At 43.1% G+C, this 14,315-nt stretch overlaps 3 protein-coding genes across 6 annotated transcripts in view; 1 reads left to right on the forward strand and 2 right to left on the reverse strand.

Annotated features, from left to right (window-relative positions):
- The window catches only part of spri (sprint), a 95,354-nt gene extending 91,716 nt beyond the window's left edge, over positions 1–3,638 (reverse strand). For 2 of the 4 annotated variants that reach the window (NM_206678.2, NM_001272489.1), the window contains exon 1: positions 3,126–3,638. The gene's annotated coding sequence lies outside the window, so the exon portion shown is untranslated. The remainder of the gene's footprint in view (positions 1–3,125) is intronic. The other 2 variants (NM_001272487.1, NM_001272486.1) reach the window with 2 other exon arrangements.
- A 3,666-nt stretch (positions 3,639–7,304) lies between these two features.
- Rab9D (Rab at 9D) lies at positions 7,305–8,201 on the forward strand. Its single transcript, NM_167237.2, has one exon. The coding sequence runs from the start codon at positions 7,398–7,400 to the stop codon at positions 7,989–7,991; it is 594 nt and encodes a 197-aa protein (NP_727432.1). The 5' UTR covers positions 7,305–7,397; the 3' UTR covers positions 7,992–8,201.
- Positions 8,202–9,135: 934 nt separating this feature from the next.
- Positions 9,136–14,071, reverse strand: Hmr (Hybrid male rescue). Its single transcript, NM_132409.3, has 5 exons — positions 13,760–14,071; positions 10,928–13,693; positions 10,528–10,869; positions 9,773–10,468; positions 9,136–9,715 (listed from the first exon to the last, which is right to left on the reverse strand). The coding sequence occupies exons 1-5, from the start codon at positions 13,806–13,808 to the stop codon at positions 9,327–9,329; spliced, it is 4,242 nt and encodes a 1,413-aa protein (NP_572637.2). The 5' UTR covers positions 13,809–14,071; the 3' UTR covers positions 9,136–9,326.
- Between the last annotated feature and the right edge of the window lie 244 nt (positions 14,072–14,315).

Genomic DNA, 14,315 nt, shown 5'->3' on the forward strand with positions numbered 1-14,315 from the left:
GGCATGTTGCCCCAAGAGCCGCATACCACATTTCCGCATGGATCACTGGGTATGAAGGAAACATTTTGTTTGCAGCAGCGCATGGCAACCGAGAAGTGGCACCAACTTGCTGAAATCTTGAGGCGTCCAACGCAGAAGGAGGCGAACTAGATGAGGGACAGTAGGCGGACGAATTGGAATACGACTACGAATGCGACTACGAATGCGAAGGCCTTGTTTATGAATACGCGGGCATTGTCTGAATGCGAGATGTGAGGCATGGCACAACCAGGAAGAGGTGGATATGGATGTGGATGTGGATGCGAAGGAGAATTGGCTGGCCAAAAAGATACACAGCAAATATAGATACTTCTGCGGTCACAAACACACGTACAGATAAAGATACAGATACAGATACATTTTCAGAAACAGAAAACGATGCAGATATGGATCCAACACGGCCGTGTGTGTCTGTCTGTGTTTGGAAACTAAACAAGAAAATATTGACATATAGATTAAGACTTATTAAGGGAGCTCGAGCTTGGTAGTCGACATCAGATCGCTGGGAATGCCGACGCGAAAAATGAAAAGAAGCGAACAACTCTGATGGAGAAATGTGGCATGTTGCATGTAGCATGTGTAGTATGTAGTATGTAGTATGTGGCATGTCGCGTGGGGTGACATGTTGCCCGATCTGCCGTCTGCCACAAAAACACGTGCACTCACTCGCAAATACTCATATATATGTACAAAGATATGTATAAAGATATAGGAGCCCAGATACAGATACTGTGCCACTTGAATTGAGGCAGGTTCAGCCCGCCGCACACTCATGGCCAATATTTGCCAGCAAATATGGTCGAAATCTATATTTAGACACTTACGAACCGCGAATCAACTGATCGATTCCCATCCAACGATCTCGATCTCCCTTCCCAATAATAAAAACAGAGAGAAGACAGAAAACCGGAGCGTATCGCTGTTAACTGGCTTTCTATTGGAACAGTTGGGCGCAGCGGTTAGCTGTTGATAGCCGAAAGCAAAACAAAGTCGAAACAAAAACAAGAGTGCGACTTTCAGACCTCGAGACTCTTGGCCAACTATTTTGGCTGCCGCTGCGCCCACATGGTAGCTCAACTGGTGCTAAAAAGTGATCGCCAAAAAATGATCGCACCGCCAATGCAGCGCATTAGTCAAAGCTGACTTTTTTGGCAATTTTTTTTTTTTTTGGTATTTTGTTATTTAATCTCTGTTTTTTTTTTCTTGCCATCGAATAATTTTAACTCGACATTGCGGCATTTCGTGTGTGGGTGAGAAAAGTTTGGTGGGGAATTTAGCTGAGATCATTCAGTAGGGCTAAGGACTTATAAGCATAGTCAATAATCATCGGAAATTATAGCGATTTTATTTGAGTGTGATCATCTATCAGTCAATGAATTGGTATTCACAGAGATCACTTGATAATCATGAGTTGTATCCATTAAGTGGACAAATTAGTTAGTTCAGTGAGTGATATGATATGATAAATTAATTCTAAGAACTACTAAAAAGATATTAACTGGAAAGAGCCCGAAGAAAGGAAATGGTATCCCAAAAATATCTGGGCACATACGTTTGTATGTATATGATGGGATCGCAACGATTCCTACGTGTATTTAAATGACCATCGCGATAAGCCAAAAAAGCCAAAATATACGAGTGGGATTAGTGGGCATATACAGATGCGATGTTCCCATGCTGAGCGACGAGGATCATTAGCGAAGTAAACCACTGACGATCGCTATCATAATACTGGCATGGCAAACATACGTACGTACAGAGATACCTGGCTGACTGACTGACCAGCGAAAGCAACCCATTGATAAGACCGCTACAGTGGACTATCTAAACCTAATAGCTGTGACAACCGCAAATTGCATGAGGAATACCATATCGACCGGAGGGGTAGTACCGCAGGGTAGGGGAATGTACAGGTAGTGGGACACAGGTAATGACAATAAACATTCTCCACTTATCAGCAATCCGCTGATGCACGCACACAGAGCGAAAATTAGGGCACGTTTCACGCACACCACGGTTTTGGATATTATGTTAGATAATATAGATTATAATTGTTATACCATTTTGCTCTATTTATATATTTTTATATCTTAAGAATGCCTAATTAGTCAATAGTAATAGTAGACCTTGTTTGCTCTGTGCACTTGTGGTTAAGGAAATATTGAGATGATGTTGCGGTTTTGGTTTAGACTTGGAGCTCAGACTTAAGTTTTGGGTTTTTGCCTTTTGATTTTTCGTTTTTTTTTTTTGGCATGCGATAAGACTCGAGACAAAGCCAATTTCCCGCCGATTTCATTGGAAAGATATGGAGTATAGGGGGTTATACATATGTGCTAGCAACAGCTGATTAGCCATTTGAGCAATTTGCAGCACAATCCGTACACATTATCAAAATTTGAGCCGTTTATCATCAGGTGCGTGAAAGCAAGAGGGCGGTGCCCGATGAGGTGAGGAAATGACAACGGCGACAGGAATGCGAATGCGAATATACGAATGCGAATGCGATTGTATGTATGAATGGTATGTAGATGTACGATGGGTATATATGGTAGGTGCTATAAGGTGGCCTGCGAATACCTGGCCGATTAGCAATCCACTGTCAAAATGCATTGAAAGCGAAAGACGACACTAAAGGAAACAGGGACCAAGGGTGCAATGTACCGAGTGTGTAAACCGAAGAGAACCAGGCACAATGTAAAGAAATCCAACGCACTTTTGGCGAGAAAGACAAAAGAGCTTTTCACTCAGAAAAAAAAAAGAATAGTTGTACAGCAGTAATTATTACTATTTATTTAAAGTTAGGTTTTAATCTTTTTCCAAAGATATTGTACAAAGATTTAGTATGATAACCCAAACTGGGAGCAATTAATGGCCAATCCAAATTCACCATCTCGAGTGTGCACTGTATTTTCTTCGAGTGAAAGAAGGGCAAGCGATCAAGAGAGATAGAGTGAGAAGAGAGAGCGGGTGGAAGAGCGAAAAAAGGAGTCCGCGTGGTCGGTGAACTTGAACTTGTGAAAGGATGGGGGAACTACCGGTAAGTGGCTTTATGGATGGGCTACGATCATCACTTTCAATTAAATTACCAGGGGAACGCCAATGCCGCCAAAAGTCGCAACCCGGGAGCCTAGGAACTGGGAATCTCTAGTTCTGAAGATCTCAAGATCTCTGGAACCTGCTCCAATTTTTGTGCGCACTCGCACTCACTCGCCGACAAACTTCACTTCACTTTTCGCACTTAACTCGGCTGCTGTTGTTGTTGTTGTTACAAAACAATTAAATATAAATAACAACGTTGTAGCGCAAATAAAAAAAATTAAACAAAAAAAAATAAATAAAGACCGGGGGAAAAATATAAAAAAAAAGATGTGTATTTAATTGAGCGCGACACGCAGTGATCTTGTGCGACACAATATTATTTTACTTGAGTTGCAGCACAATTTCAATTCTCGCGATCGCCTTACGACTACGGGACTACGGCTTTACGGATTCCGAAGATTACGGGTTCAATTTCTTCTCCACAATTCTCCTTCAGCGAACGAACGAACGAACAACCGACCGACCGACCGACCGTTTGTGGCCGAGTGCGAACTCGAACTAAACTGAACTGAACTGAAGCCGCCGACAAAACGAAGATCGTCGCCGGCAGCAACAACTCGCTGCGATAATAGCAGCAGCAACAACAACAGCAACAACACAAGCAAAATTACGAGATGCGAAACGATGGCGCACAGTGGTCACACTCCTACTGAAAACTCTCCATTCAGTTGATGGATAATGTTAAAAGTTCTTTGCGCCACAAGATATGTATATGAATCTAAACTATTTATCAATAATAAAAGTATATTAAGAGGTATTTTTAACTTAACAGCACAATGGTCGAAGAGTTAAGGAAAGTTGTATCATATGTTTACAGAACATGTTAACAGCACTTTACTCCACAAGATATATGAAACCATGGAGTAATAGCTTAATAGTTAAACTATATTAAAAAAGAACTTAAACTTAACTCTATTGTGGTCACATGTCAGTCATAAGATCTTACATTTTTCAATATATTAATTACAACCATTTACCCAACCATACTAATTTATGAAAGTATAATATCAAAACTATAATATAATGTATTAAGCAAACTTTACGCTTACTCATAGATCATTGTTGTCACTGTGGTTAACATAGGTTGTAAGGAAGATAGCAAAGTTTTTAACTTTGTTAAAGAAATATTTAATATTAAAGTTTATTCTTCTGCTACTAAGTCAACTTACTGTATTAAAAGTTTCCTAAACTATTCTTTCCGTAAATTAACAATGTTTTAAAATGGAAATTACTATGAATGCAATGGATTGTTATATTGGTGTTTTACGGTTACAAAATTTTCTTTAAAAAAGCGCGGAGTTGGCAAAAAATAAATATTGCTCACCAAAGTGAATTATTAAACGGCAGGTGCTGATTTACTTTCGATTTTGGAAAAGGTGCTTGTAATTATCAAAAATTTATGCTGTCCCAATTTAATTAAACGTGTAATGCAAAATAAGCTTATATTGTTTAAAACAAGTTATAGCTGAAAGCCAAAGCTATGGCACATGGAAATCTAAAATGGTTGTTTTGCAATATATCAGTAATATTTTTTCACATGGTACTGCTGACCAAATCAATATTTCTTGCTGTAAAATGAGACTTTTAATTGTCGGAAAATTATGACACCCATAAATTTTAATTAGCAATCTGTTCTTTTTGTCTTTCGTTGTTTGGTTTTAGCTGGAAATTGAATGCACAGACTTTGGTTCACAATCTTAACAGATTCTCTTGAAAATTATCTTTTATCAGTTTTACTATCGTATATGAATAAGTATTTATATTAAAAGATATATTATTGTGCTTAACCCGGTTATATCTTGTTAAGAGGGCGACGTGTTTGTTTCGCTTGATTTGCAGCTTTGTTTGCTATGTGATCGCATTTTTTGCTCGCACTTATTAATTTTTTTTTTTTACAATTCACCTTGTATTGCCAGCCACAAACAATTTGAAAACGCGAAAACTGTCGATGACCGATAAGCAATTGTCGATTACCGATTAGCGTTTTGACTTCTGGAATTGGAAAGAAGCTTCTGATTTCTGATTTTTCACCTTTTTTTTAGCCCTTCCATTTCGAAATTCAGGTTTTCTTGACAGACCCCCATACCCGCCCCATTTGTCGTGTTGTTCTTCTTGTTGTTGTAAAGTGCCATTGTGTCGTGTCGTCGATCTCATTCGCAAATTATCTTTGTTTGCGAAATTGTAATTGTTTTTGCCGTGCACAATTCAGCAAGAAACCGAAGAAAAGGGCTGGTCTCGAAGTCACATTACCCTCTGATAGTTATTATTCCTTCACCTGCGATCTTGACCATCTCAAAAATTAAAAAAAAAAAAAAATGGTAAATAAATATATGAAAATTCATAACTAGATAAATTATAACTTTATAATAAATTATAACAGGTCGGAAAAATAGAATTAAAACGCTGATTATCATAGATGCCCTCAAAATATCGATGCTTACCATAGATGTCCTCAAAAAAACCAAAGATCGATGATTTTTTTTCAGTGCAAGTGGAGTGCTCAACAGCGGCAGCTTCACTATTGTTGTACTCGATAATGGCTTTTCTGTTCACTTTTTTACTCGTCCCCAAAAGCGGGGCGTGTTCGTTGCTTTGTGCTTTTGTTTTGTTGGTGGAGCTGCTTAGCTATTATTTTTGTTTTATTATTTTGTAATACCTTGACATAGGGTATTTAAATATTATGCAGAACTTCAAATGACCTGTCCGAACGGTGCATACACTATTTCTGTTTTTAATAACTTTTCAACACCTTTCCGGTGGTAACAGAGATTTTCAGTGTTTCCAAGCTAAGTTTAAAACATACATTTTCTTGGGTAAAGAACCTACATATCTCGAAAATCTATGGACCCACAACTACACTACCTGTAAACTTTTTTCTGGACCGTGTCCCAGTAGCAACACATTGAAGTATGCTCTGAGTCTGAGTTTCAGATTGCGATTCCTATTCCGATTCTGGGTTTTGTGTGGGTTGGCGACTGTCATTAAATAGTTTGCTTTTCGCTTTTTACTATAACTACTTCTCTGCTCTATTGTTTTTATGTTCTCTTTTATGCATTTGTTTTGCCTAACAATAAACGATGGGTGAACAACAAATGAAACACATGAAAGCGAAAATAGCAACTAAAACAGCAGTTCAATTAACTCTTTTTGTGAGAAATAAGTGCAATCAGATTTGGATTATAGACCAAAGTGTAGGGCATAACTTGATAGCTAACTCTTGATTTGTATTAAATAAGTTACTTTTTGAGTTCTGTGACAGAAAGTCGCCTACTATGCTATGAATCTTTTGAGTTCGCCTAACAATAGCTTTCAAATGGTAAGTGCTATTTTCCTATTCACTCTCGACGGAGAATGAATGACCGACCGACCGACCGCACAATCGTCCGATTAAGTGGCTCATTAGGCGCCGAGGAGGTCATGTGAGCCATTTAGGCAAATTGCATAAGCGATCCGATCCACTCAAGTGCTGTCCCAGCACAATTACACGACGTACAATGGGCGTTCGTAGACGAAGATATTGTGGCAGAGCACACCTGTTATAGAAACACCAACATCCCCACCGGTGGACTAATGGAATTTTAACGTTACGAAAAAGGCAACTAACCAAAACCACCCACTGGAATCTGGCATCCAAGGACCAGGATTAATGCGAACGTGGGGCGCATGTTGCTAATGTATCTCTTATTAGCGGACATACGCATTCCCATCCCTCATTCTCGTTCCCGTTCCTCGGCTCATTCTGCTCAACCCCCAGTGTCCTGCATCCTGTGTCCTCGGCTAATCCAGTGGAAACATCATTTTGAGCACCTGTTTAATTGCGTTAATCACCAGGAGCAAACATTATTGCCAGCGCCATCAGATGCCGGAATGATTATGACTGGGGTCCTCGGACCCTGATTACCGCGCTTTTTTTCGCCCTCAGCACTTTGACCTTTATCCTGGATCCTTGGGGTCTGGGTAATGCTAATTTTTATGTACTTTTTCCGGCACACAGCTGGATGGAAGTGTCGTTGTTTTGCCTTGGGACCTTAATATTCCTATCTTTAGTCACATAAAAACATTATCACAAAAAGACGACTAAGTCCAATATATAGGACATAGAAGTTCTTTGTTGTGTACTATATCAATTTCAAAATATGTTCAAATGATTCAAAAGTAGAAACATTCTGTTATTGAAAAAACAAAAACCCAGAACAAGCCAAGCTAAAATTGTCACTTCAGTCGAATCGTTATACATATTAAACCAAACCGAATTAACGATGAGCCAATACGACAATCCGTTTAAGATTATCCTCCTGGGTGACAGCGGCGTAGGCAAAACCTGCCTGCTGATGCGTTTCTCGGATAACCAATTCACCACAAGACACCGGAGCACTGTGGGCTTGGATAGAAGGGAGTGCAGCGTGGAGTTTGCCGATTGGAGGATGGGGAGGATGCTGCAAGTCTGGGACACCTCCGACGACGAGCGCTTCAAATTGCTGAAGGCGACCCAATGTCGCAGTGCCCATGGCATACTGCTCGTCTACGACATAACGTCGTCCAAAAGTTTCCAAAACATCGATGGCTGGATGAAGGAGATACGGCGCCTGTGTCCGGATAAGGTAATTGTCCTGCTGGTGGGCAACAAAAGTGATGATCCGAACCATCGCCAGGTGAGCATGGCGCAGGGGTTCAACTATGCCCATCGTCAGTCAATCTGCTTTGAAGAGGTTTCCGCCAAGAGTGGAAGGAATGTATATGACATATTTAGCTCGTTGGCAATGGACATATATACATATCGTCGTGTACATTACAACCCGTTCAGCTTGACATCTTGGCAGGAAGAGGAGGACGCTGCAGAGTCACTGGATTAACCAATTAATCGAGCTGGCGCAGATCGGCAGAAGGCCAATGACACCAATACCAATCATTTGACATTATTATCATTAATATAATATTTTAACATTTCTATAATGTCTACAAGCTCCGTAAACTTCTTGCCTAATGAAAAAATAAACTATTTGTAATGTGAAACGGGAAATTGGCGAAAAATGTACATCAATAAATTACAACAAAAAATTACGAATTCAACGATGTATGATGATATTCCACTTTTGCACAAGTATTTGTATTCCCATCGAAGAAATACTGATTGTTTATTAACAAAAGAACAAAATAAACATGACGTCTAAATGTGATATAATGCAACGGGATTTCACCCCATAACTTGGCCAAAAAAGGTGGCACAGCTAAAATAAAGACTGTTTTGTACTGCCATTAGGTATAGCTAACCATCCCTATCACTATTTTTATGATTCCAAAAAAAAAATTTTGTAACAAATTTTCGCATTTTTGATAAGGGGTACCCATCATCAAAATTTGCGAAAAATGGCAAAAAATTAGAATTTCCAACTTTGAATCCAGGTCGATAGGGAATTTTTTACGAATTCAATGAGGTGTGACATTCCACATTTGGACAATTATTTTAATTGCTTTCGAAGAAATTGTGATTTTTTTTTAACAAAAAACTGCAAAAAGGAAAATCTGATATTTTCCTTATAACTTGGCGAAGAAGGTGGTAGAGCCAAAAAGTAACCGTTGTTTACTGTTCGTCATTTCGAAAGAAATGTGGGAGGATTACTAAAATCCTTTAAATAGTATATCGTCAAATAGTTTGGCCATTCCTTTGTCCTAGACAATCATCCCCTGTGTTTTACGTGCGCCTTATTATCTAGCCACTCCTCCAGGAACTTGGCAATCAAATCTTTTCCCAATTGCACGCCCAATTTATTCGGGCTTACTTTCATGTCCTCGGAGAGGCCATACAAGTGGGCGGGGCCGGCTGACCGACATATAATCATGGGGCCTTGCCCTCATCGCTATCATTCTGCGACTTTAAGCGTCTAACAACATTAGATACTGTTTATTATTGCGCAAGTTTCAGTTTGGTATTATACCTATGGTACTCAGGAACTCTTAAAATCTTAAATTTAACAGTCCCAGTGCAAAACATCATATGAAAGTTGACTGTGGCCATTTATTCAAGTTATTCTAGAGGGCTCTTAAAAAAAAAAAAAAAGTTATTGCAATTTCATGCACTTAATAATAAATAAGATGTATTCTGTGGCAATGAAGGGTGTCAATGGTACGGCGAAAGTTCTTACAGAGAATATGTATGACTAAACTACGTGTGCCAAAAGTTTCGAGAGCTAAGGCGGTGGCGGATTGACCTTGGCGTATTTAGAGAACAGCTGCGTCATCTTGCCGAGCAGTGTATCCTGACTGGCCGTGGACAAGTTACCGACGGCGTAGGCCCAATTCTTCACCACGAGATCCGGACTGCAAGTGGACAAATTGATCTCAGGCAGGAACTCCTGCGGGCTAACTTCCTGAGTGTTCTTCGCAAGCGATTCGTTTAACTGGTTGAGCTGCTGTGGCGTGCGGACTGTCAGCTGGGCGTTCGGCTTCACCTGCTTATAGATTTCCGACATGTGGTGCAAGTACTTGTGGCCCATTGTACATTGATTGCTTGGATCGGCGATCTTCAGATTGCGCATCTCGCGCAGAGCGTACTGCAGACCAAGGCGGCATTCGGTCACTGCAAAATATGTACTTTTAATCAAATGTCTAAATTGACATATTTGCAAATGATTACCTGTGGCATGCAACTCCTTTGATACGCGAACCCAGGCGGCTCGCTTGTCCAGAGTGCTCGCCCGCTCGAAGCTGTTTGGTTGGCTACGCAATTTCTTACACAACTCAAACGCCTCAATGGGGGATAGATTGTTACAGGTGACACTTCTCGCTGGGGTCGGCCGCTTTTGGGCGGTGGAGATATTCTTGTCTTTATGAGACTTGACGTTGGCGTTTGACGCTGGCTTGCTTTCGCTTGTCTTTTTGGACACGGAAACGCCATCAGGTACAGGAATAGGTTGGGCATCGGGTGCCAAAGCTAGAGCCGGAGCTGGAGCAATTTGAGTGAGAGTTTCAGTGCTTCTCACGCTATTCAACTTGCCGGTAAGCAAGCGCTTGGCCTCCTCCGTCTCCCATGGCTTGGGTTCTTTGGAAAAGCCCGTTAAAAGTTTGCTCGGTGTAAATTTGGTCTTATCGATATGATCGGAGGACGTTAGAGCCTCGTGCATTTTGCAGCGCTTCACCTCCTCTGACATCCTGTTGTGCACTATATAGTAGTAGGGCTCGAGCGGATGGTAGCGCACATTGACCAGAAACCTGAGTTGCTCCAGTGCCTGCCACCAATTCTGCGGCCAGGGATTATCGATGCCGCGCTCTAAATCATCCAGGTATGTGCGGAAGGCGAACTTAAACATTGACCAAATATCCCGATGATTGACTGCAAAAGAACAGAAAATTACTAATAAATGATTGGCTTATAACATTTATTAAACATACGATTTGGGAATTTAAGGCGGGCCTCCCGCCACACCTCCTGCTTCTCCTGATTCGTCAACTGGGGCGGAGCTTGAGCATCTTCGCCAGGTCGCGGCCTGCGTAAATCGCAGTAGAGGTACTCGTACTTCGCGAAGAAGCGTATTACTTCCGGCAACACGTTCTTGTGATTCAACCACTGGTATTTTAGCGCTATCTCGTCAAATTTGCCAAACAAGCGATTCGATTTTTCCCACACTTTTTCGCTGTACTTAAACGGACGCATCAGTTCCGACATCGGCGCAATTTTTGGAAACACACTCATGTTGGCCGCCAAGAATTTCCAGCATGCGCGCAAAGCTTCCTCTGCAGAACAAAAGAACGTATGAGCCAATGTTTCTAATATATATATAGTTACTCCTACCTGGCATGTGAAACTTCTTGGCGATAAAATGCCAGAACTCAACACACTTGGCCGCCAACTGTGGATCTTCCTTGTGCAGCTGCGGCACAGCCATCACCTCGCGGATCAACGTCGTCGTCCTAATCATATTGAGATTGAAGCGAGTACCCTGATTTCCGCACCAAACTTGCAGTTCATTCCCAGTGGTATCACTCTCGTGCAGACACACGGTTATGTTGCCAAGCGGCAAGTTCTCCGGCTGACTGCCTAGGGTTGCGGATGCGGCTGCAGTTGCTTTTATATCTGACTGCGATGCTGTTGTTGCCTTGGCTACTGTCGGCAATTTGGCTGGTCTGACCACTGGTGCTGATATTGCTGCTCCCACAGCTTTAGCCTGGCTTGCTAATGTGCCCTGTATTGTGGCATATGAGTCAGATGCAGCTTGTGTTGCAGATGTAGGAAATAATGGTGTTTTTCGTATGACTCGAGTTGTTTGTCCAGTGGCGATTGGTGGCGTAGTTACAGGCAGCTCAGTTGCTGGTTCTGTTGCAGGTTTGGCCATCCTGGTTGCTGCTGTAGGTAGTACTGCTACCGGTACGATTGGTTGATATTTTTTGGGGTTTACTAATGTTGTTGCTGGCAATTTGGGCTTTGGTGGTATTATTTTTGCTCTCGCTGGTTCCGCAGTTGCTACAATAGGAGCAGCTGCAGGCGAAGATGTGGTTAATAGTGATCTTATTGGCTTACTGAACGGAGCGCTATTGCTTTTGCCATCCCAAGCGCTTTTCAGTCCCGGCTGGTGTATTCGTACCATTGGAGCCGCAGTGGGTGTTGGCAGATTGCTTTTAGCTGTAATATTCGATGTTGTTATTGGTACAAAATTTGGCAGTGTTTGTTGCGGAGCTGGTGAACGTATTTGCGATGGATTTTGTGGCCTAAGCAGTTCACCCAGTGTCGACATTGGCCCTCCGGATACCCTGTCTTGAGTTTGAGCTGGATTGGTTGGATTCGTTGTTCGAATTACAGTGCGGGGGACTACAGGTGCCATTTGCGGTCTACTGGCCATTTGAGGCTTCGTATGGAGCTTAACCTGTAAGCCAGGACCCTGCGTTATCTGTGGACGCACTTCAGGCGGCTTTGCGTTTGGGCCCGCCATCTGATTGGTGGTGGCGATGGGGGACACGCCCGTTCCCATAGTCGCCGCCGGCTTGGGCAAAATTCGTACGTTGGGCACAAACTTTAGGGGTATCATATATCCCGAGCCCACACTGATGGCGGACGTGATTTTGGGAATCACAAACTTGGGAAGAGCTTGATCGGGCGATACACTCGAACTGACGCTGTTCGTTGCGGCGGCGGCGGTGGATGTGTTGTTAATGACTGGGCCAGAGGACCTCCTAACATTGGTGAAGGTGGGGCCAATGCTTGTGGCAGTGCTTGCACTGTTGGTCATGCTCGTGCTGCTGCCTTTTGAGGTGGACGGATAGACAATAGCCAATGGCATACGTACCGGCACCGGTGTTTTGGCCGGAGGCTCCCCCGCCACTGGTATGGCGCCGTTGGCTGTCCGCTTTAGTGCGGGACGGGCCGTGGAACGAGAGGTAACTGGCGTTAAGGCCAGACCCATGGAGCCCTCAAAGAACCACTTGTCCTGCAGCTGATAGCCGGATGAGCGCACGGCCTGCAATTCGTGGTAAAAGGCGCGCAGCACCAGCCAGGTGACCTCGCAGTGCTCGTGACTACACATCACTTCCATGCCGACCTTCTGCCAGAATTCGTCGTAGCGCGGCGGTTTCACCTTGTTGTGCAGGGAGTCCTCCGTCAGCTGAACTAGTTCTGGCATGTTGCGCATCGTGGTGATCAGCGCCATCACAGTGTGGAAATTCTCAATGGGCTCGTGCCAACCGTTTTGCAGGTACTTGGAAGACTTGCATACGGTGCCGCGCATGCGCTGTACGTGCGGTTCCATGAAGTCCATCAACCGACACAGCTCCGAAGTGCCGATATGACGTGGGCGATGGATTAACTCCCATTCGTAGCGAGTCTGCAGCTTTAGCCAGCACTTCATCAGCTTGGTGGCTTTGTCATGGACTTCGTTTGAAATGGCACTCCAGATTAGAAAGCGATGTCGTGTGTTCTGATAGCCCGTGCACGTGCTATCGTACAGAAGGGGATAGGCACTGACTGCCTCTATGAGGCGACGCTGTAACCTGTTGCAACGGTAGTTATAGGTGGGGTCCTCCTCGACATCCAAATCTATGATGTCCATTGGCGGATTCTCTATGACCTCCACATCGGGCCGGGTTTCGCTCTCATCCACATGCTCTTTTTCAAGAATCTCTGTCGGAATCTTGTCGACAATCAGTGGGAATCTGGCCACATGGGTATACATGAAGCGCATCTCTTCCTCGTATTCCATGCAAGGACGCCAACGCAGGGCCGCCCGATCTTTTTGGATGGCACTGCGATGAAAGTTTCTTAGACGACGAACATGGCGCTGATATTTATATCGCAGCGCCGACCAGGATCTCTTGCAGTTGGTCGCATTCGTTGCCAGGCGGCTGGCGATTTTTTTCCATTGTTTCTCCCTTTGAGCGACGTCGCGGAATTTCGGATGCCGGGCGTCATACAATAGCGGCTGGCGGCGTACCAAAGCGATGAGCAGCCTCTCTGCCCTATAGGTTTGCAGAATGCCGCCATCCCGAGATCCCGGATAAGTGCATCTGCTGAACGGATTTGGGGCCTTATCGTCATCCACGCCATTCGTCTTCTGACCAATTGTGTCAGCTTTGAGGAAAAAAAAAAACGGAAGTTAGTTGAACGGCTGACCAGGTGACCAACTGTCGGACTTACAAACAATTATCTGGCAATCATTTTCAATGGCAACAGGCTCCTCCTCCATGTCCTAGACACCTGATAGCTCCAATCTTGACCTACGCGCGCCTTTCCCCCACACAAGCCGTCGAGAATTCTCGGAACGGAGAAACCGGTGGGCAATCCGATGGAACCACTGCTTCACTCTTCACTCTTTTGTAGCATAAAATCACTCGGAAATAGTTTGGGAACAACTTGCAACTACAGGATTATTAAGTGCAAGCGTATCTACGTAAATATATCTACGTAAATAAGGTTTCTTGCGACGCCAGATAGTCGGCGGTTGCAAACGCAAAATGGTTAAAGAGCGTTATCGACCACGGATACCGTTATCGAAACATTCGATTAATATTTGAGTGTGAAATAGAATTGTATAGCTAAATATTTTTGTTTGTGTTAAGTTAAACAAAAATAAGTTGAAAAAACACGTTACAATTTGTAAAGCTACATTCTAGTAGCTACCCATTTGGATATCAGTGGAGTTATCGATAGCAGCCAAGCGCTGAGAGCAGAATATTTCGTTAAGTTCTCCCAC

The sequence above is a fragment of the Drosophila melanogaster genome, chromosome X, assembly GCF_000001215.4.
Source record: "Drosophila melanogaster chromosome X".
NCBI classification, from domain to species: domain Eukaryota; kingdom Metazoa; phylum Arthropoda; class Insecta; order Diptera; family Drosophilidae; genus Drosophila; species Drosophila melanogaster.

What these genes read in the sequence shown, in the direction of transcription:
- Hmr (NM_132409.3), bottom strand. Translation starts at nt 13,808, where the DNA reads ATGGAGGAGGAGCCTGTTGCCATTGAAAATGATTGCCAGATAATTGTT. An exon ending in CAAGAAGTTTCACATGCCAG is followed by an intron (nt 10,870 to 10,927) that starts GTAGGAGTAACT and finishes TTTGTTCTGCAG; the next exon opens with AGGAAGCTTTGCGCGCATGC. An exon ending in CCGCCTTAAATTCCCAAATC is followed by an intron (nt 10,469 to 10,527) that starts GTATGTTTAATA and finishes GTTCTTTTGCAG; the next exon opens with TCAATCATCGGGATATTTGG.
- Rab9D (NM_167237.2), top strand. Translation starts at nt 7,398, where the DNA reads ATGAGCCAATACGACAATCCGTTTAAGATTATCCTCCTGGGTGACAGC.